Source organism: Crocuta crocuta, unplaced genomic scaffold (genome assembly GCF_008692635.1).
Source record: "Crocuta crocuta isolate KB4526 unplaced genomic scaffold, BGI_CrCroc_1.0 scaffold89, whole genome shotgun sequence".
Lineage (NCBI taxonomy): Eukaryota > Metazoa > Chordata > Mammalia > Carnivora > Hyaenidae > Crocuta > Crocuta crocuta.
Window position 1 is genome coordinate 8,007,743 of NW_027551559.1, and position 21,002 is coordinate 8,028,744.

General features: G+C 47.3%; 1 protein-coding gene across 1 annotated transcript in view; it reads right to left on the reverse strand.

The window, feature by feature from the left end:
• Positions 1–21,002, reverse strand: part of ADAMTS16 (ADAM metallopeptidase with thrombospondin type 1 motif 16) — a 143,996-nt gene that overhangs the window by 45,671 nt on the left and 77,323 nt on the right. The window contains exons 14-19 of the mRNA XM_077749460.1: positions 18,063–18,211; positions 15,948–16,120; positions 13,592–13,722; positions 11,080–11,203; positions 10,009–10,253; positions 8,047–8,185 (exon numbers count right to left, since the gene is read on the reverse strand). Coding sequence (XP_077605586.1) covers positions 8,047–8,185; positions 10,009–10,253; positions 11,080–11,203; positions 13,592–13,722; positions 15,948–16,120; positions 18,063–18,211 — 961 coding nt within the window. The remainder of the gene's footprint in view (positions 1–8,046; positions 8,186–10,008; positions 10,254–11,079; positions 11,204–13,591; positions 13,723–15,947; positions 16,121–18,062; positions 18,212–21,002) is intronic.

Below are 21,002 nucleotides of genomic sequence, written 5' to 3' on the forward strand. Positions count from 1 at the left end.
CAAGAAGGCTCGGCATGGGAAGCCTAGAGGGGTGCCCGAGGCCAGGAAGAGACAGGTCAAGAGGGCAGCTGACATTCTGCTTTCTCTTCGGTCCTTCTTACGACTGCTGATTGACACAGCGACACAGAAAAGCAAACCAGAAAGCAGGACGGGGCCCATAATTATAACACACACCCGTGAACTCGTGCACACGTGCACACACCCACACGCACCCCAAGCTGCCTCCTCGGCAGAGGGCAGGAAGGCGGGCAACGTCCTGCCCGCTGGCCTTCGTCACACCACCGCTGGAAAATGGAGAGTCGCGCTTTGACCGCTCAGCTGTGGCAGTTACAAGCGAACACACCCGTGCATGCACTTCTCCAGGGCTCCGTGTGCCCTCACGCAGACCCCCGCACACGCGTGTGCAGAGACACATACTACTTTGAAGGTGGCATCATGCAAACTAGGGAGGACTGTGTTTAGCCTCCCTGCCCTGGGGGCACAGGGGTAACTAGATCATTCCCTAACTCCTCCTGCTGCAAGAGCTGAGCGGCTGAAACGGTCCCATTTCTTAGGCAGAACTGTAATGTAACAGAAAGGTACGGGGACTGACACTTATTTGCCCAGACGAGGTGTTACAAGCTTTACAGGCATTCTCCAGTTTAATCATTAAAGGAACCCAAGATGGTAGATTACATCATTATCATCATTTTATAGACGCGCTCCCTGATGCATACAAGCCTTCGGTAGCTCGTAAGACCGGAGAGAAACAGACCAAAGTGGTGCTCGATGCAGGAGCAGCGTTGGAAGGTGGGAGGTGGGATGCAGACGTTTTTCTGCTTCAGGACGTTCCCATTTCCATGCAGCTGACGTGCCCAGATCCGCATTCTGCAGAGAGTAACTTGAGAGTTCATATAAAATTGTCCCTTCAATCCCGCTATGGCCATTCACCTGCACTTCTGCGTCCTCAAGAGGAGAATGACACCTGATGGCTCACCGCTTTTTCATGATTAAATCAGAGCCTGAGTAAAGGAGCAAAGGAAAGGCAGGCTGAGGGGCTGCTGGCGAGGCTACCAGGATGTCAGCACCCCCAGCCCGCAGGCTGCAAGGGCTCGCCATCCCCACGGACAGTACAAAGCATTACAGGCCAGGAGACTATGGGATGGCCCAGGGACACCCAAATCCTAGACTTTTGAAATTGAAAGAGCAAGGCTCAACCACACGTCAAATCTGTTTGCTCCAGCTCTCAATCTGAAATTTAGTTCCCCAGCCCAGACACACCAGAATCGGCATACACGTGAATTTAAATATTTCTATCTTTGGGTGTTTTCAAATTTCTGAATATTCTGAGAAAATGAAAATATACATAGACATCCATATGGCCAATAGCATTTAGGGTTTCTGGGTTCTATTTTTACAGCAGGTTATGGACAATCGTGTTTCAGATGAGCTTCCCGTAGAAAGGGGTCTCCTCAACCATGTAGCTGAATGCTTATTTATTAATTTAAAATTTTTTTGNAAGGGTGGTGGCCACAGTCATGTATGGATGGCCCTTTGACGTCCTCACGCGTCTATTCCGCTTAACAAGGAACTGGCCGGAGTCTCAATTTCCCTGACGCCCTGACCTGTCCTAAATGGCAGAGGGACACGCCACTCATGTTGCCATCGGTAGTCAGGACTTGAATCCCCACAGCAGGAGCACGGCGAGCAGAGCCGGGCGTGACCATGTGATCTGGGCGTGACCATGTGATGCGGACGTGAGAGGCGCCGACCTCGGACGGACGCTTGAGCGCACCACCCCTGATCCGGGAGGCATGCCCGAACTGGGGAGGCTGTAGAACAGGGAAGGATCCCTGCTTCCTGAGATGGGATGGGCTTCCCCGTTTTACGTGGGTCCTTTGAGCACGCTTGGAGACATGGGCAGTGGACATCACAGCCCAGACCCCCGAAGAGGGTGCTCCCTCTCCAGGAAATGAACCTTTGTTTATCCCTTTTTCTTCTCTCCTCTGCTTTGGATGGCAAAGATGTTAATGGCAGGTAGTGTATTCTGTAATTTATCAGGGTGTTGGATAAAGACACGAAGGCATTTTTATGAACTCTCCTCAAAGGTAACCCGATTCAGGATGGACAGAACGGGAACCATTTCACATTGGTCTCTGGGACCTACAAGGTCAACTTCAGCCTTTAGTTATAGTTTTAAAAAAATATACACTTTCTCTAAGATTCAGAGCATTCTAGCAAAGTAAGGACGGGGAAGACGTCATCTGAAGCAGTTGCTGTGACAAGAGAGGGTGATGTCAGACAATTGGTGGAGTGACTGGGCTGACAGTATGGGGGCCATCTCGGAGCTACCCAGGATGCACTGGTATGACTGAGACGTTCAAGGTCAGCTGAACCCTCCTTCCCTGTGCCTTGCTCCCTGGTCCTCTGTATGCTCAGAGATGCGCTCACCTGGGTCCCCACTCTCTCCAGATTCCTGGTGCTTTTGAGGACAGATCCAGTGTATATAATTTTTCTTTACAGGCTTCTGTCTCAGCATAGCGCCTCACACACTTAAGGAGGGAGTGCTGGACTGAAGTCCTCCTTTCCGTGGTTGAAGGGTGCAGCCGCACCCATATTTCATCAGCTACATGCTAACTTTTCATGTGAACTAATGACGAGGTTACTACTTCACTGTTCAATTCACAGACGGGGGTGGTGAATTAAGGAAGTCTCTACGTCTTCCCCACCTGGCTTCAAGACATTTGAGGTTCAGATCCGAGCCCAAACATTTGCTGACTCAACAAGTGAAGGAATAAACGCATGGTTTGATATCAACAAGATGGGGGCAAAGTTGTTAATCATCCCATCCCATTTTTTAAACCTAATCACCAAACTAATAAAGCTTACACTATCGGTAGATGGTGAAGAGAATTTTATTGGCAAAGTATAAGAGAAGCTGATTTACAAGATAGTTTTAAGATCTGTCTGAGAAATTTTAATGGTGAATCAGATAAATATTTTCATTTGAAAGAAAAGCATTATCCCCAGACACTGCACGGTGCATACTGGAGAGTTTAAAACATAACTTTAAGCCAAATTTTAATAAGCATTTCACTTGGATATAAATCAGTGGTTTGAGAGTATTTGAAATGCACTGAACCAGCTGAATCAGAGGCTGATTTTTTAAAAATTACAGCATGTGAGGGGGCATCTGGGTGGATCACTAGCTTGAGTGTCCAACTTAGGCTCAGGTCATGATCTCATGGTTCATGAGTTCGAGCCCTGTGTCAGGCTCTGTGCTGACAGCTCGAAGCCCAGAGCCTGCATCTAATTTTGTCTCCCTCTCCCTCTGCCCCTCACCCTCTCATGCTTGCTCTCTCTCTCAAAAATAAATATTAACTTTTTTTTGTAAATTACAGCATATGTAATTTTGAGAAATGGCTGATGCCTTTACATTAGAAACAAGTCTAGTGACGATATCACCATGTGAAACACATCTCCGCCTTAGACTCCGATGTAATCGGGAAGCCAGTTCCTATGCTAACAGTACTCTTGGCTTCCGGTCTCTCCGTGTAAGTCCTTACCCTCTCACCAATGTCCAGACACTGACCGAGAGTCCAGGGAAGGCACAACAAGGCAGGATTATTGAAATAAGAAATGTGGTTACATCATAAACGTGAGTGGAAAGGAAAAAAGGAACAGAAAGCTTGTCAGGAAAGATGACAGACTGGACCTGCCCTGTGTCTTTCAGAAACTCTTATCTGCTACAGAGAGATGGGCCCATTAGAACAGATAAGGAAATGGGATCTTTTTAAAACCATCATCATCGTCATCATCGTCATCATCATCGTCATCATCATCATCACCATCACCTTTCCTCCACTGATGCCACGTAATACTTCTCGAATGAAACAGGAGTTGGGAGGTTTTCCAAGTGTCTCTCTTCCCATTCATTAATTCCCTAAGTTGGTTATTTAAAGACCTCCTTGTAGATATTCCATTCACAGAGAGACAAGCTAAGAAAAGAACGCTTTACAGGACTCACAAGCCAGGATGTTGGAAGGTCTATGCAACTAGAGGTCTTAAAAATAGAACACGTGTAGACAAAATGAAAATGATGCCCACACTCCCCCTTTCCCTGGGGATCGGGCTGAGCCTGCTGGGTGATGTTCTGACCGAAGCCACCAAGAAACCGAGACAGTAAGCAGGTGCCCTCTCAGATCTTGGTGGACTTACTATTTTCTCATCCCTGAAAAGGCGAGAATGGATTCGCTTTGAATTATCAGCCTCAATGTTAATCATGTAGATGGTTAAATGTACTCTTTGCAGATAATGCAGAACTGAAATATCCTGGCCTACCTCTTAGAAGTGAGAGGCTCCAATAGCATAGACTCAATGAAGCATTTTACAAACTTAGAGTAACTAAGGATTTATATGCAGAAGACGTGTCATCAGACATCAGCAGATCCTGAAAGACCAAAGTTCCAAAAGGTATAGACAGTGAATTCTGGTCAACTGTTTAACCAAGATGACTACTTATAATCAAATCTGGGGAACTAAAAGCCACTGCCTCAAAAATAAATCACTGTCATTAATCTTTGGCAAATAACCATGTGATGACAGACTATTGGGAGAGGTTGGGTAAGTCTACCAAATACGGATGAAAACACAGCGAGTGTTCAGACTGAACAAGATGGGTCTTAACCGTCAAGGGGTCATGAAACTAAGAGGTGTCCACTCTGCCAGGGGCCTCCTATCACTACATTTCTGTCTCATGTTCAAGGGACTGCAGTCCCTGTCAGTCATTAAGTGCTCTATTATGAATAGAAGATCACAATTTGAAAATACACTGTGCTTCACTGGTAGAATAGTCTGTTAAAGAATGTGCACGGGCACCAGCCAATGAGGCCCGGGTAGGGCTGGGCGTCTGGCTGTGGTGGGAGGAACATGGGGGCAGTGGAGCTGTCTGAACCCCCGCTGCCTGCTGGGTTATCTGGGCAATTCCCGAGACTCTGAGCCTATGGTTTCCATAGAATGAAGGGAAATAATTCCAGGACATCTGAGATGTTAGTAACGATTCCTTCCAGGCACTGATACTCATAAAATCTTAAAGCTTCGGGGACATGAGAAGCTGTTGCGACAATGTGGTGGATGGTGCCTCTTGCAGCCCAGTGCTGCCTCCAAACCTGTATGTCGTATTTCCACTCTCAATCCCTATTGAGGGTTTCCACAAGACAATGTATGTGAAAGCACACAGCTGGTGCTCAATAAATGGGGAGAGTGCTTTTCTCACTTTCATCGTGGCTGTCTCAAGAATTAATCCTGAGGGCACTGAGAGGAGGGCAGTGAAGGCACGCTTTAGCCTTTTACGGGACCAGGGGAGGGTCCAGTTTTATTCAAGCCTTGGGGGACTGCCCTTGCCATGTGGCCAGCGAGGGGTACTTAGAGCACGTGCTGAGTCCCGGGACCCAGGCAGGTCTGGTTTCAGAGGAGCCACATCCCATGTGGAGGTAGCAGAGGACACGCATCCTGTGCTCCATCTAGTTGCTGAATTGAGAAACCCTAATTTCCCACCAATTCTCCATCCAAACAAAATAACCCATTTGCTGACTCTACCATGCAATTCTTTCAGCAAATGACTCTGGAATAGGTTCTGGGTTGATGGATAATCCGCAGAAGCATGAGGGATGTTGCCAGATTGGAAGAGAAAGGGAAGAGAAATAAGAATGATTGGTAATCAGTTTTCCCACGTCACACACAGGGGAGTCCCACAAACAGTTCTGTTCCACCGTTTCCCAAATGGCCTGACATGGCAGCTCGTGTGGCGCCACTCCCAGCATGGGGGCCCCCATGTAATTCTCTGTAGCAGTATTTTTCCTTAAGAAGCTCTTAATGTCAGAATTTAAATATGATTTGAATACTTCATTCGTAGTTTATAATGGGAAGAGTTAACACAGGTCAAGCACATTAGTGCTAACTGTCCAGACTGTTACGTTTTTTCATTGATCTTTGTTTTCCTCTATTTTATTCAAGCCTTTGATTTAAAGCAACTATTAAGAAGGTATGAATTCATTTTTTTTTAATTTAAACTCAAATTAGTAACATATAGTGTAGTAACTGGTTTGGTCATAAGAAGGAAGTATATAGCAATCCAGGCATTCCTACAGAAGGAAGAAAGGCCTCAAATACACAACCTAAAACCTTACAGCTAAAGAACTGGAAAAAGAACAGCCAATAAAGACCAAAACCAGCAGAAGAAGGGAAATAATAAATATTAGAGTAGAAATCAATGATATTGAAATAAAAAACAAACAAATAGTAGGCGAGATCAATGAAACTAGGAGCTGGTTCTTTGAAAGATTTAATAAAATGCATAACCCCCTAGCCAGTATCAAAAAGAAAAAGGAAAGGACCCAAATAAATAAAATCATGAACGAAAGAGGAGAGACCACACCAACACTTTAGAAATAGAAACAATTACAAGAGAATATTATGAGCAACTATATGCCAACAAATGGGGCAATCTGGAAGTAATGAATAAATTCCTAGAACCAAATAAGCTAGCAAAAGTGAAACAAGAAGAAATAGAAAATTTGGACAGACCCATAACCGGTAAAGAAAGGGAGTCAGTAATGAAAAATTTCCCAACAAAAAGAGTCCAGGGTTGGAGGGCTTCCCTGGAGAATTCTACCAGGCATTTAAAAAGGAGTTAGTACCAATACTTTTGAAGCTATTCCAAAAAGTGGAAATAGAAGGTAAAACTTCCAAACTCATTCTATGAGGCCAGCATTCCCTTGATTCCAAAACCAGACAAAGAACCCACTACAGACCAATGTCTTTCATGAACATGGATGCAAGAATTCTCAACATGATACTAGCAAACCGAATCCAACAGTATGTTGATAGAATTATTCACCACAATCAAGATTTATTCCTGGGCTGCAGGACCGATTCAAGATCTGCAAATCAATCAACGTGATATATCACACTAATAAAGAAAGAGTAAGAACCATATAATCCTCTCAGTGTATGAATTCATTTTTCTTCTTTGTTTTAAATTCTTTTTTAAAGCTTATTTATTTATTTTGAGAAAGCCCTCTGTGAGCATGAGCAGGGGAGGGGCAGAGAGAAGGAGAGAGAGTCCCTAGCAAGATCCAGGCTGTCAGCGCAGAGCTCGACACAGGGCTCAGTCTCGCAACCTTGAGGTCACAACCTGTGCCGACATCAAGAGTTGACTACTTACCCGACTGAGCCACCTAGGCGCCCCTTTATTTTCACTTTATTCTTTCATTAGATTCTTAGTTTATGCAAATTCCCATTTTGTGTACCTTGTTCTATAACTTATAGATACAACTGTCTAAATTAATTAATTATTGAAAGCTGGAGTTCACAAAGCTGAAATCCATTTGTCCATATGAAAACTTACCTGTTTTCTAAATCTAGAATTTAGTATTTTGTTTCCAAATTTGAAAAATGTACTTGCTAGTATGTCTGGCTCTGGCTGAAAATGTTCCCATAGTGAGCCAACGTTATCAATTTTAGACATTCTTGTATGGTCAAATTCTTAAGTATTAGGATAACCAAGCCATCAACTGTCATGTGAAATTCTTCTTCCTGACAAGCTGTTTCTAGTCATTTCCACCATGATTTGCATAAAACTCCTGTAGTTTCTGGGTGAATTTCAATATAGGACTTCGCCATAAATTTGAGCAGGACCATTTGACCAAAACCTCAGTCTGTATCACAGTATTTTCAAGCTAAGCTTCTATTTCTCATCACCAACATGACACACAGAATTTGAGTGACTTTCGCTTGAATAACCTCAAATCACAAAACTACTCTTTATCAAATCACGGCTTGGGTGGAAAGCAGAAACCGATTCACTAAGTGCCTTCCTCAGAGCAAAGTGCTTAGAGGGAGGGATTAGAGAAGGCAGGACATGCCTTCCGGGGACACTCGGGCCACTGCCCTCCTCTCTCCCTCTAGGGACAGGGCTGCCCGCCAGGCCGTGGTGTGGACCCGTGAGTGCAGTTGCCCGTGGCCCCTCGGAGCCCTCCACCAGGCGAGGCGTGAGACATGACCTACCCCCTCCGCAGGAGACGGAACACTCGGAGCGGATGACGGCCCACGTGTATCGAGGCTGGCCACCGGGCTTCTTCTCACCCCGAGACCGGGGCACCGAGTACTCCCAGGCCACGCCCGGGTTCCTGCCCTGAAATAGAAGCTATAAAATAAAAAGAGGGGAAATAGAACAAGTTAAAATGGACCTGATAAATATAAGTTAATTTTTAAACAGTACTTAAACAACAATATCAACAAACAGCTGGCTACAATGACGAACACCCTCCGTCCTCTAAAATGTATGTGAACTTTCTACACGGAAGCGACTGCTCAAGGAGAATCAAGCACACCTAGAAAATGTAGACATTCGACTCGTCCACCTTACGTTTCGTGTCTTCCTCTCTGCAAGGCTTCAGACACTCCTGGAACCTAAGCCAGGTACCTGGTTCCTTCCCCCCAGCATTTCCTTGGGATCCTCTGCAAGTCCTGCCTGTGTGAGCGGGTCGGAAAGCAATGCCTATAAATCACTCTCACACCGCCTGGTGGGTCCCAAACAGCCAGTTCCAAGCATGTCACCCATGCCACCCATCGAAGCTACGTCCGAGAGTACTTGCTAGTGTGACTGGATGCAGGGGTCTTTTGCCAACTGGCACATTCCAGGAAAAAAATGTCTGATCAGTAAAGATCTCTCTGGTTGGATCTATCTTAGCACCTTGATTTGGACTCTTCACCTTGTCTACTCAAACCTATGGACCTTTTCCACTCATGAATGTATCAGATCTACTGATCTCAGGGAGAAGGCTTTTTATTTTGGAAACCTCCCCATTAATCGGTGGACAGAAATCCCGTCTCTGAGCCTGAGTGCCCATACTGGTCCTGATGTGATGTTCTGGGGGGTAAAGACACTGGCCCTTCTCTGACCACCTGGCACCACATTCCCCTGCCTGACAGCACAGCTCAGGCCTGAGTTGATGGAGGCATTGTAGGATAGTTACAAACTCCGGACAGGGGGCTGCATGGTGAGGCCCCAGAGACGCTCTCCTGTCTGGCTTCCTGAGCCTCTGCGAATCTTCCTCCATCCGAAACAGTTCCTAATAAGCCACACTCACCTTCGCCCTTGACCTATCTCTGTTCTGTGCCATTATTAAAGCTAAAGCCTGAGCTGGTGGGAGAGAAATCATCGAGGCAAGAATTCAGGGTGAATAAGGTGAAAAGAGCAGCTCAGAGTCAGGACGGGAGGCCAGAGGGGGGAGGTGAGCCGATGGGGCACCTGCCCCCTGCCCCCGGGGAAGCGTCTCCCACGAAGATACAAGAGGACAGGAGGAGCTGCCTGGCCCCAAGAGTGGGTGGGGTCGGGGCGTCTGGGTGGCTCACATCTCCATTCTGGCTGTAGGCTGAAGGGACAACTTTTGAACCAAGTACTTTAATTGTGCACAGAAAGACAAAAAGGTGGGGTGTTAGCATATCCAGCGTCTGTCACCTCCATCTGCCCAGCCTCATGGGGGCAGATTACGTTGCAGGAAGAGCCTAACAGCAGCCTCAGGGCCTCTGCAGTCGTGGGCCAGGAGGCGGCTGTGTGGCCCCTTCCCTGCACACGGGGACCCATGTGACATCACAGCTGGGACTTTGCTTCTGGGCTCTCACCCCGCTCCCATTCCACAGGACCCAGCAGAGTCCCCCGAGCGTGCCGGCTGCTCACAGCCACACAGCGTACAGGAGAGGGGCAGACTTTTGTAAAAACTGGCTCATAAAGACCCAACACGGGAACTGCGTGATGTGCGTATCTACAAACGTGATTAAATGCCAGGGAATGAAAGCTAACAAGTCCACTGCCCCCTTCAACGTACAGACTAGTCTTGTTTCGGATACATTATCAAGCTGTAATCCTTATTCTGCGTACTTGAAGTTTATGCCAATAGCCTTCGACCTGCAACGATGCCGGGAGGCCCCCAGTCCCAGCCCAGAAATGAGAAGGCTGCCGTCTACCTCCACAAGCAGCGTTTCGTTGGTTGGCCCAGAAGAGGCCAAACTCTCCGGCTCATGGGAGGATCGTCTGTACTCAAACGCGGTGCCTGCAAACTCGTATCGGCCTGGCCGGTCCACGGTCCAGTGTCCGTTCAGGTAGTATTTTCTGAGGGCATTGCGCACAGAGATGTAGGAAGTGGACACGTTCATTTCACGGATGTGAATACTCCGGGCTCCAGAAGGAATGGTGACCATCGGGTAATACTCTAGAGGAAACCGGAGTGGGAAGAAGGTGGTATTTCATTCAATACTGCCGAGCCCAACTCCCTACGCTGGGGTTCCCCACAACTAAAACCTGAGAACCCACACCGGGAACCAGGAGGATTTTGGCAATCAGTGCCACAAGGCCTTTAAACAACTTCTTTTCTTGTCTTTTAATTAAAGAAGAGCTATTGTAATATTTCATTGCTCCTAAGACCCACTTTAATTCAAATAATCTAGCAACCACCTCCCACCAAAAGGAAAGGCTCGGAGGCACCGGGGTGGCTCAGTCGGTCGAGCGTCTGACTCTTGATTTCAGCTCAGGCCATGATCTCATGGTTCGTGGGATTGAGCCCCATGTCAAGCTCCACACTGTCAGCAAGTAGCCTGCTTGGGATTCTCTCTCTTCCCCTCTCTCTGCCCCTTCCCTGCTCATGCTGTCTCTCCCTCTTTTTCAAAATAAATAAATAATCTTTTTTTAAAAGTGATTAGGGGTGCCTGGGTGGCTCAGTTGGTTAAGTGTCTGACTTTGGCTTAGGTCATGGTCTCACAGTTTGTGGGTTTGAGCCTTGCATCGGGCTCTGTGCTGACAGCATGGAGCCTGCTTGGGATTGATTCTCTCTCTCCCTCTCTCTCTCTCAAAATAAGTAAACTTAAAAAATTAAAAAAAAAATAAAAGAAAGGCTTGACGGGAGGAGCAGGGAAGGAGACTGTAAGTCTCTTCAGGACCGTTGATGCCTGCTATTGCCATGGAAACCTCAGGTCTCCCTCCAGGGGGCGCTGGTTTACATCTCCTGCACTCAACACCTGCAGGTGGCTCCGCGTACTCACGGTTGGCGCCGTGGTGCTTGGCGTAGAGCCCCTTGTGTGTCGTGCAATCTGAGTTATTCCCCCTGCACACACCACAGGAGTCTTCCACAGCGTCCGATCCAAGCACGTTGTCACATCCCACTCTCTGGGGGACCGGGACCACACGTCATTCGTGAAAGAAAAGACGACAAGAGCAAAGTCACAAACCTCCAGTGAGAAATGTCCCCACTCCAGCAGAACACTTCACAGACACAGAGCAGTTAACAAATATTTATTGGATACCAAGTATGTGCACAGCAAGACTGAAGCTCTACGCTCAGGTCCAAAGAAGGAAACCTTGATCGCTGTTCTCTTCTGTATTGCTACATGACCTTAGTATCCTGAGCCCTAGATTACGGGGCGCCTGAGGGGCTCAGTCGGTTATGCGTGACACTTGGTTTCCGCTCAGGTCATGATCTCATGGTTTGTGAGTTCGAGCCCTGCACTGGGTTCTGCACTGAGCATGAAGCCTGCTTGGGATTCTCTTTCTCTCTCACTCTCTCTGCCCCTTCCTTGCTCTCTCTCTCTCTTTCTTTAAAAATAAATAAATATTAAAAATTTAAAAAACCTGAGCCCTAAATTAAATCTATCAGATTGTCATATTGGAGATTAATGGTAAAGTTCAGATGGACACAAAGCTCTTAGTGCAGGTGACAAGCAATGTGTCCCCGTGAGGGTCCCCTGTAATGTGCTGCTGTGCCTGAGTCACCATGAGCAACGGAGAGAAGTAATACATACCGCCTGGGAATTATCCCCAGCAGTAAATTATGTAAAGGGCAGCTTTGTTCATTGTCTTAGAATTTTAGGCACCTTTATAATTTCTCTGGTGCTACACTGCTACACTTCCTAACAAGGAGTTCAGGAGGTACGTGTAAAAAACCCATTCAGAAACCAAAGAACTATCGTCCACAATTCCCTGGTCAGAAACCCTTACGGTCAGATGCATTTCGGAATCCAGAGGTTTTTTTGATTTTAGGAAGGGAATTAACGTATTTTGCACGTGATGTGAGAGTCCAAGCAGGGCCCAGGGTAGCATGCAGTAAAACGCATAAAGGACTTTTATATGGCCAAATGCGTACATCCTCACCCGAAGTGAGATCGATAAAACTGACAAAGAGCCTCACGTCAGCTGAGGGCAGGTGTTTGCCAGCAAACAGATGCAGGGCAGCCTCTACTGGGCAGCCCGGTAAGTTTTCTGTGTGACGGCTTTTTGGATTTCAGAACTACATTTAGGGGACTGTGACACTAGGTCATAAAGAATACCTGAAAATAATGAAATATTTAACAAGTCCAATAATCCTTAGACAAAATGGACAGAAACTTGAATGTTTTATTTTTTTTAATTTATTTTTTTTAATGTTTTTATTTATTTCTAGGAGAGAGACAGAGACAGCGCGAGCAGGGGAGGGTCAGAGAGAGGGAGTCACAGACTCCGAAACAGCCTCCAGGCTCTGAGCCGGCAGTCAGCACAGAGCCCGACGCGGGGCTCGAACCCACGAACCGCGAGATCATGACCTAAGCGAAAGTCGGACGCTTAACCGACTAAGCCACCCAGGCGCCCCGAACGTTTTAAAGCTGAAAGAGACCTCGAAAGAACTGAGTGTGATCTTCACCGACTAAAAAGGATTACCCTGCGTGTGCCTCCGTGGATGACTCGACTTGACCACGGTCATCCCACTTGGAGGAAACCAGAACGGATGACCGAGGTGCTTGGACCCCGTGAGTAGCACACTGAGTAATTTCAATGGAAAGCCCATCATTTATATGCAATGTATGTGGCACGTGATCTGGTAATGCTTTCACTTTGCGTAGAACGGAATTCCTTCCCCGTCTCACCCCTGCCCACCACAGCTCTACGGCCACTTAGCCACCAACTCTTTTCCCGTCTGTCTTCCAAGTCCCTGCACGATGCAAAGTGACCTCCGGGCTTGAAGCTGCCCCTGATTCCTCTACCGTCCAAGCCGCCACGCGTGCTGCTCCGGGCCGAGCCTGCCCCCCGGCTCCTCCCGGTCCTAGGATCTGCTCCCCCAGGACAGGGGGATAAAAGCCCTCCGTGCACCCCTTCTTGCTCCCTCACCTCCCTCGGCACCCCTGCCTTGCCTGCCCTCTGGGTGCTCGAGGCCTGAGTCGGGTCCTACCAGCCCACACCTTCTGGCACGACCCTGTTCCCAGTGGGCTCCCCCACACCCCCGGGCGCCAACTCACCCTTCCCCGTCTAGCTCGGAAGCTCCCTTCTCCAAGGAGCCCCGCAAATCCCCCAGATCCGCATCGGGGAGAGAACCTCCCCTGCTCCCCGTCCTCCATGGGCACCTCCACGGGGACAAACCACCGTGCATCTTTGTGCGTGTTCACCCGGCTTCCCCCCCACCCGGCTGTGAGCGGGAGGGAAAGGGCGGGATTTAAACATCCGGTGTCTTTAGCCCCTCCGAGGAACGCCTGACACAGAGCGGACTGTCTGGAGACGTGCGTTGAACGAATGAACGATCATTATTACCTCACATATCCCATCTATACAAACATTACGGCTATCCTCCGAGCAGGGGGTCCCATCTGTGACTTTATTTGACAAAGAAAAGAAGAAATCAAATCCTTCTGCGATACAGTAGAGTTTGCATAAGTGCTGATCTTAAAAAGAAATACACACACAAACACAAATAAGAAAGATACTTAAGCTCTGATCATTTTTGTTCTAAATTTTAGATAGACTTTTTTTTAAGGTTTTTCTTTTTTTTTGCCCATAAAATAAGTCCCACACAATATCCATTGCAAAGACATTTTTGATGGCTGTCTCCTGAGGCTTGGTTTTCCCTTTAATTTTGAATTTGCATAAGGCTTCACTCTTCATTTTTACTCTATTGTGTCATTTACTGTCCTTGTTCTTTCCTCAGTGGTTGGCACATAGTAGGCATTCAATAAATATTTGTTGACTGGAGCTACAACATCACTGTTTGACTATTTTACTATTATGATGAGCTATTCTCTTGCAGAAATGCAAAAGGTCATTACTATTTTGTAGCAATATACACAATTCTCACAAGAAAAATGTAATAGAAGAATTCAAATGATCACCAATTTCTTAAAAGCTAGTGCATTCGGGACACCTGGGTGGCTCAATTGGTTAAGCGTCTGACTTCGGCTCAGATCATGATCTCACAGTTCGTGGGTTCAAGCCCCATGCCAGGCTCTGTGCTGACAGTTCAGAGCCTGAATTCTGCTTCAGATTCTGTATCTCCGTCTCTCTTTCTGCCTCTCTCCTGCTCACACATTCTGTCTCTGTCTCTCAAAAATAAACACTAAAAAAATTTTTTTAGAAGCGAATGCATTTGATGAAATTTATAATATTTTTAAACTGATAAAAGGAATAACTTTTAGATGAAATCTCCAGAGAATGATGTTTTCTATGAACACAATGATTATCAATGAAATACTGATATGTGGAGAATGTAGATATCACTGTACACTTAAAAGTGGCAGATGGGGGCACCTGGGTGGTTCAGTCGGTTAAGTGTCCGACTTCAGCTCACGTCATGATCTCACGGTGCATGAGTTTGAGCCCCGCATCGGGCTCTGGGTTGACAGCTCAGAGCCTGGAGCCTGCTTCAGATTCTGTGTCTCCCTCTGTCTCTGCCCCACCCTCCCTTCTCTCTCTCTCTCTCTCTCTCAGAAATGAATAAGCCTTAAAAAATTTTAAAAAAGTGGCAGATCAAGTCAACCTCTTCTCTTGATAATCTATTTCAAATATTTTATGATTTATGTAATTAATGTGGACTTCTAGAGAAACTTTTTTCTCTTCGTTCTTCTTAGTGAAAAAGGGAAGACTTGATGAAAATATAGTCTGCCTTAGGAATTTTCATGGACTCCAGACTTATCCACAAATATTTTCTTTATCGTATGAGACCCCATCGAATAATCCTAAGAATCGAATTGAGTACGTGCTTATGTGATTGTATTTATTTCCTGAGACAGCAAAATCCTGAAGAGCACACATGCTTTGGACCCCATTTCAAAATTCTTTCTCCTTTTTCTCCTGCCTACCTATTTCTCACTGGCTTAAATTTTACTGAGTTTAGGATTTAAAAACACTACTGAAAATGCTTTGTATGAAACTGCTTAAAGTTTTCCTTCCAGAATTCACTGACTTCATAAAGCTCTTACCATGAAAACATGGTATCTATTGGGCTAGAGAAGGAGAAGAGTAATGTCAGATGAGATTTATTTATTTCTTAGGTGTTGCTTGGACAGGATTCCCAGTTTTAAAGGGTGAGGTGACTAGGTGTTCTTTGAATTTCTCCTTAAATTATGCCAATTGAGCTACCAAGTTCAAGTTCTTTCAATCTTAAGAATAATACACACTTCTCTCAAACTGGAGAATAAAATCGTACATATGGTACAAATAAACTTCTTGGTTTAGAATAAGACTTTTGAATATAATATACTTGAAGATCATCTTACTTTCCAAAAGATGCTAAACTTTTTCTTTCATTCTCTGGCAACTCTAAGTGTTCAGTGGGTGACATGTTTATAGCAACATCACCATCCACTGTTGTGATTTGTAACTAAAAAGCACTGATCCATTATCAGTAAATCACCTATTTTGAATGTTTTATCACTTCTTTGAAGATTTTATGGTATTATGTAAGTGTTCTCTATCTGCTTGCTAATTTCTGGTCTTGCTAATTTCTGCCCCAGTGGCCATGGGGCAGGCAGAAGAGCCTGTGACAACGACCTCACACAGCAATGGGGTCTATCCGAACACCACACTTCCAACCATGTAATTCTTTAAAGAGTTTTCAGTCATGTAATTCTTTCAAGCACGAGGCTGTTACTAGAAGGAGGGAGTTAAGACTTACCTTGGACTTGAGTGTACGGCTTCCAGGTGTAGTGCCGTCCTCGGAACCGTTTGCTATTGTACTCGGCACACTGTACCGCACGGAAGTCAGCGCTGTTGTGGGGACACTTCTGACTGTTGCACAGCCTCAGAGTCCGAGCCGAGCCCTCACAAAACTTCCCTCCATGCGATGGTCTGGAACATACATTTCACAGTTAGAAAGCCTACATTTGGGGCGCCTGGGCAGCTCAGCTGGTGGAGAGTCCAGCCTCAGCTCAGGTCACGATCTCATGGTTCATCAACGCAGAGCCCATTTTAGATCCTTGGTCTCCCTCTCTCTCTGCCCCTCCCCCGCTCACACTCATGCTCTCCCCACGATGAATACACACACACACACAAAAAAAAAAAGAAAAGAAAAGAAGAAGAAAATGTTCTACCTTTAATAGCTACTCTCCCCTCTCTGGAAATTAGGCTTATTGAAGAGCTGAGCAGACCCTGTTACGTCACTTACAGGGACCAACTGGTATACTTCTAAGGGGCATGGCACTGTCTCACCTTTAACAGCATGGGCAGTGTTATTTACAGTATCGGTAGAGCAAGTTAGGGTGTGGAAATGGATCTGCCCGCATCTGTTCACCCTTGCCTCCCAGCACCCCTGCAGAAAGCAGGGTGACATTACTGTTCTGCACTCCATAGAGGAGGGACCACTAAGCGAGGGTGGCTCGCCCAGAACTGCACGGTTCACAGCTGGCAGAGCTGAGACTGACAGTCAAGGACTTCGCTTTCCAAACGGCAACTTCTTTCCACTACCAGTTAGTTTCCTTGTGGCAAGGCCAGGACGCCAGGTTGGGTCCGAAGGACCAGTCACCTCCCACGGGTCGGTGCGGGCAAGAAACACCCCCAGCTCAGCGCCTTGAATTCATGGGGACGCACCAGGACGAGGGCATCCTGTACGATGCGGGGGGTACCTACCGGGTGTCACACGTTAAAGACGGGACCAGAGAGCTGTGATGTGACTCCTGTTTTAAACAAACTGAGGCATGAAAGAGGATCTGGAACCTCCTCTGGCCCAGTGCACTGGGGACAGCTTCTGGCGTCCATGTCTTCTCGTCCAAGGTCACAGTTAAACTACATGTTGCAAAGGTGAATATATTTCATGAAGAACCAATTGTCTAGCTTTATTTTTTAACATGAAAAAAATGGTTCTTACTGATTCTTATTCATTTGTGTGCTCTACAGCTTCATGATTTATATATGTATATATTTAATTTATTTTTATGAGTTTTTTAAATGTTTATTTATTTTTGAGAGAGAGAGAAGGGGGGGAGGGGCAGAGAGAGAGAGACACACACAGAATCCAAAGCAGGCTCCAGGCTCCGAGCTGTCAACACAAAGCCCAACGTGCGGCTCGGACCCACGAACCGTGAGATCATGACCTGAGCCGAAGGGACACATTTAGCCGGCTGAGCCACCCAAGTGCCCCTATGTATTTATTTTAAGCAGACCCTTGGTTTTTCACATAAAAGAGGTTGAAATCCATTTCCCGAATATCACTAATGGATCTGTCACCCCCTGCTATGGTCAGGTTAGCTTCAAGCATCTGAAATTGTACCATGGAGATACCATTGAGACATACTTGGCTGCAACGACTTTCCTACTCAGTGATGCTTTTTAATTCCAGCACAGTTAACGGACACTGTTACATTAGTTTCAGGTGTGCAATATGGTGCCTCGGCACTTCCGTACATCACCCAGTGCCCGTCACAAGTTCACCCCTTCATCCCCATCACCTGTTTCACATCCGCCCCCCCACCTCCCCTCTGGTGACCGTCGATGTGTTCTCTGTAGTTCAGAGTCTGTTTCTTGCTTTCTCCCTCTCTCTTAGTCTTCCCCTTTGCTTGTTTGTTTCTTAAATTCCACACAGGAGCGATATCGTACAGTATCTGTCTTTCTCTGACTGACTTATTTCACAGAGCATCATACTCCCGAGCTCCGTCCATGTGGTTACACTTAGCCGGCGATCCCTACAACACCATGTGATGAACAGATCGATACTACTGCACTTAGGTCCACATGCTGCTTGGAAGATTCGCAGCACAGAAATCGCTCGTGAGGAAGGAAGTGAGGACGTACTTACCTGGGGTTTGTGCACAAGCGGTCTCTGTGAGACACCCCCCCTCCGCAGGTCCTGGAGCAAGGGGACCAGGCAGACCAATCTGCCCAATGGCCATGGGTGGGCTTGGGGCCCTGGTCACCAAATTTCACACACTGTCCTCCCCGGCACCACTAAAAATTAAGAAAGAGAAAAAGGCTGATGTGACTCATGGCTGGGTAGGCAGGTCCATCACCGCGGTGATGCTCGGCCATGAGGAGCTCGGGAGAACACGCAGATGTCAACATCTGACCTTCAGGCAGCATATGGTGCAAATACAGTGAATGTTGCTTCTCCTTCCTTCCCAAACCTAGCCTGGTTTACAAATCGCCACAGAGGGAAGATCCACAGAAGAACCGTTTCCTAGCGCCTGAGCTGCCGGAATGCAGCACAGTTAATTAAGTGGTGTTGTGCAAATGTTCAGCCCGATCGTTCAGCTCGTGGGTGAGTGAACTCCAATCTCTCCGAGAACAACGTGCTTTTCGTATCTCTTTCAGAGCAGACGGAGTTTTGGGCAGAAACGTCCAGCTAGACGTTCCCTGTGACTCAACACCTTGTCATTTCTGGCCAAGGCTCTGCGCCTTCACGCCCAGGCACCTGGGCTCGGAGCCTGGAGCCCGGAGGTTACGGAGGATGCAGGGGTCAGAGGTCACACTGCTTCCTAAGGACATGAAACAGCCCACACTGAGCTGCAGGTGTCCCCATGAGGCTGTCCTTTCTCAAGAGGAGCACTCATCGATGTCAGTTCATGCTCAAAGCCACGTGTTGTCTTTGCTTCCGTCACACGGAAGGCTACACAGCATCTCCGTGGTGTTCAATGGTGCTGGTTTTCTACCCGGGGTTTGGTGTAGACTTCAACGAACTTCAGGCCATCTGTTGAGAGGAGAAAAGGAAGTGCTCGTCCCTTGCTGCTGGCTCGCATGGACCAGCAGAGCCTGGCCAGAGGGCTGGGGGGTGAGGGGCGGGGTGAGGTCCTCTCCTGTCTGTCTCCGAGAGTAGGGCCACCAGATTTGTTCTGGTGAGAAAATACGGTACTTTACAAGAGGAAAATAACAATACTTCAATTATTCATTGTTGTGTTGGGTGAAGACATATCACACGGCTGCTATCTGACCACCGTCGGCACGCAGAAATGGCGTGGGACTTGAACATAAGAAATTCTGAGCACTGAAACCTCATCCATTTAATTTTTCGATTCTCCCCTAGAAGCAAAAAGTCTCTTTTGTCACCCCCTGCCCTCACCCCAGGTGACAGAACAAGTCCTCAGGTCCCCCTGACACCCTCAGCTCAGTGAGGGGCATGTAGATGACAGCAGGGCGCCTGCTCCCCGATGGCCTTGAGTGAGAGAGAGAAGAGAAGCAGATGGCTGGCTCCTGCGGGCTCTGGGCAGGGCCCTGGAGCCGGGAGTGACAGGGAGGGACGGGGAGTGAAGGGGAGGGACAGAGAGGGAAGGGGAGGGACAGGGAGGGGCGGGGAGNCTGACACACGACACGGAAAATGTGAAAGCCAGACCAACAAATTGAAACTCAGAAAACATCGTCAGGTTTAAAGCCCCTTGCAGCCCTGCTTCTGTTACGCTGAGGACTAAGCTCACAAGCGGATCGGTGTTTGGGTCAAATTGATTTTGCTTGTGGTGTTTAAGGATTACTTGAAGAAAATGCGGTTTCACTTTGCTTTAAAATTACACCAAATATTTACTTTTATTTTTCAAAATTTCGGGTTTATCCTTTTATGTTTTTTAATGTAGGAAAATAATTGTACAGATTACGATTTCCTTTTCTTTCGATCAAAGAGTGCCCACTGCACAGAGGCCATTCCGTTCTGTGGCTCATTTCCTGGAAGCCTGAAGGTGGGTCTCCCCCCACACGTGGGGTTTGCAGTCCCCTCCCTCTTCGTGCACAGGCGCGGGATTTCCAGTCTTCTGCCGGCCAAGCTGCCGCCGCAGCGAGTGGTCTTGCCAATGCCTCTTCTGCTATTTCTGTCCCAATATCCTTATACGACTGTCCTTTCGCGGCGCCCGCGTGGCTCAGTTGGTTAAGCGTCTGATTCAGTTCCAGCTCAGGTCTTGAGCTCACAATTTGTGGGTTCAAACCCCGTGTTAGGCTCTGTGCTGACAGTGCAGAACCTGCTTGGGATTCTCTCTCTCCCCGCTCTCTCTGCCCCTGCCCTGTTCGAGCTCTCTCTCTCTCAAAATAAATTTTAAAAAAGTTACTTAAAAACCTTTCTGGAAGTCTGAGGAGAAAACACTATCTTCTCCTTAGGAGGCTGGGGGGGTGCGTGGGTGCATGCAGGCACAGGCGCACAAACATGCACACTCACACGCACGCTCACGCCGCACTGACTTCATGTATAAATTCCACACAGGTCACTGACCCGTGGAGCCCACCGTGAGCAAGTCAGAGGAAGAGCATGTGTTAAATACACGGGCACCATTTCCACGGAAACACCACTTGAGTCTCTGAGGACAGCCCCCTGTTTCCCACCATCTATATTTTATTTATGGCCAACACGGCTTTTGAGAGAAGGCTTTGTCTTAGCATGAAACGTGTCACGATGAGTGCTTGTTCCTGTGGTGATACTGTCCCCCGAGTCTGCATGTCACACCTAAAGCCACACACACAGGAAGCACCCTGACAAAATGCACCAGCTGACCCGGGGAGGTGGGAGAAAAGAAGCCTCAGTATCAGTTCTGCTGCTCTGTGGCCTGGGGCAAGTTACTCAAGTGCTCTAAGCCTGCGCGTCCCTGAGAACCTTAGAGGCGATGCGTATTGCCAGGCTGAGTTGTTCCAAAAATCCGATGCGGGAACACAGGCCAAGCACCGGGCACCAAATGTCAGGTCAGCGTAACACGACAGCTGGTTTAATTCTACAGTAGAGGCCCACGATTGTCAGAGAGCTTGAATCTGCTTGCATTCGCTTTGGGCT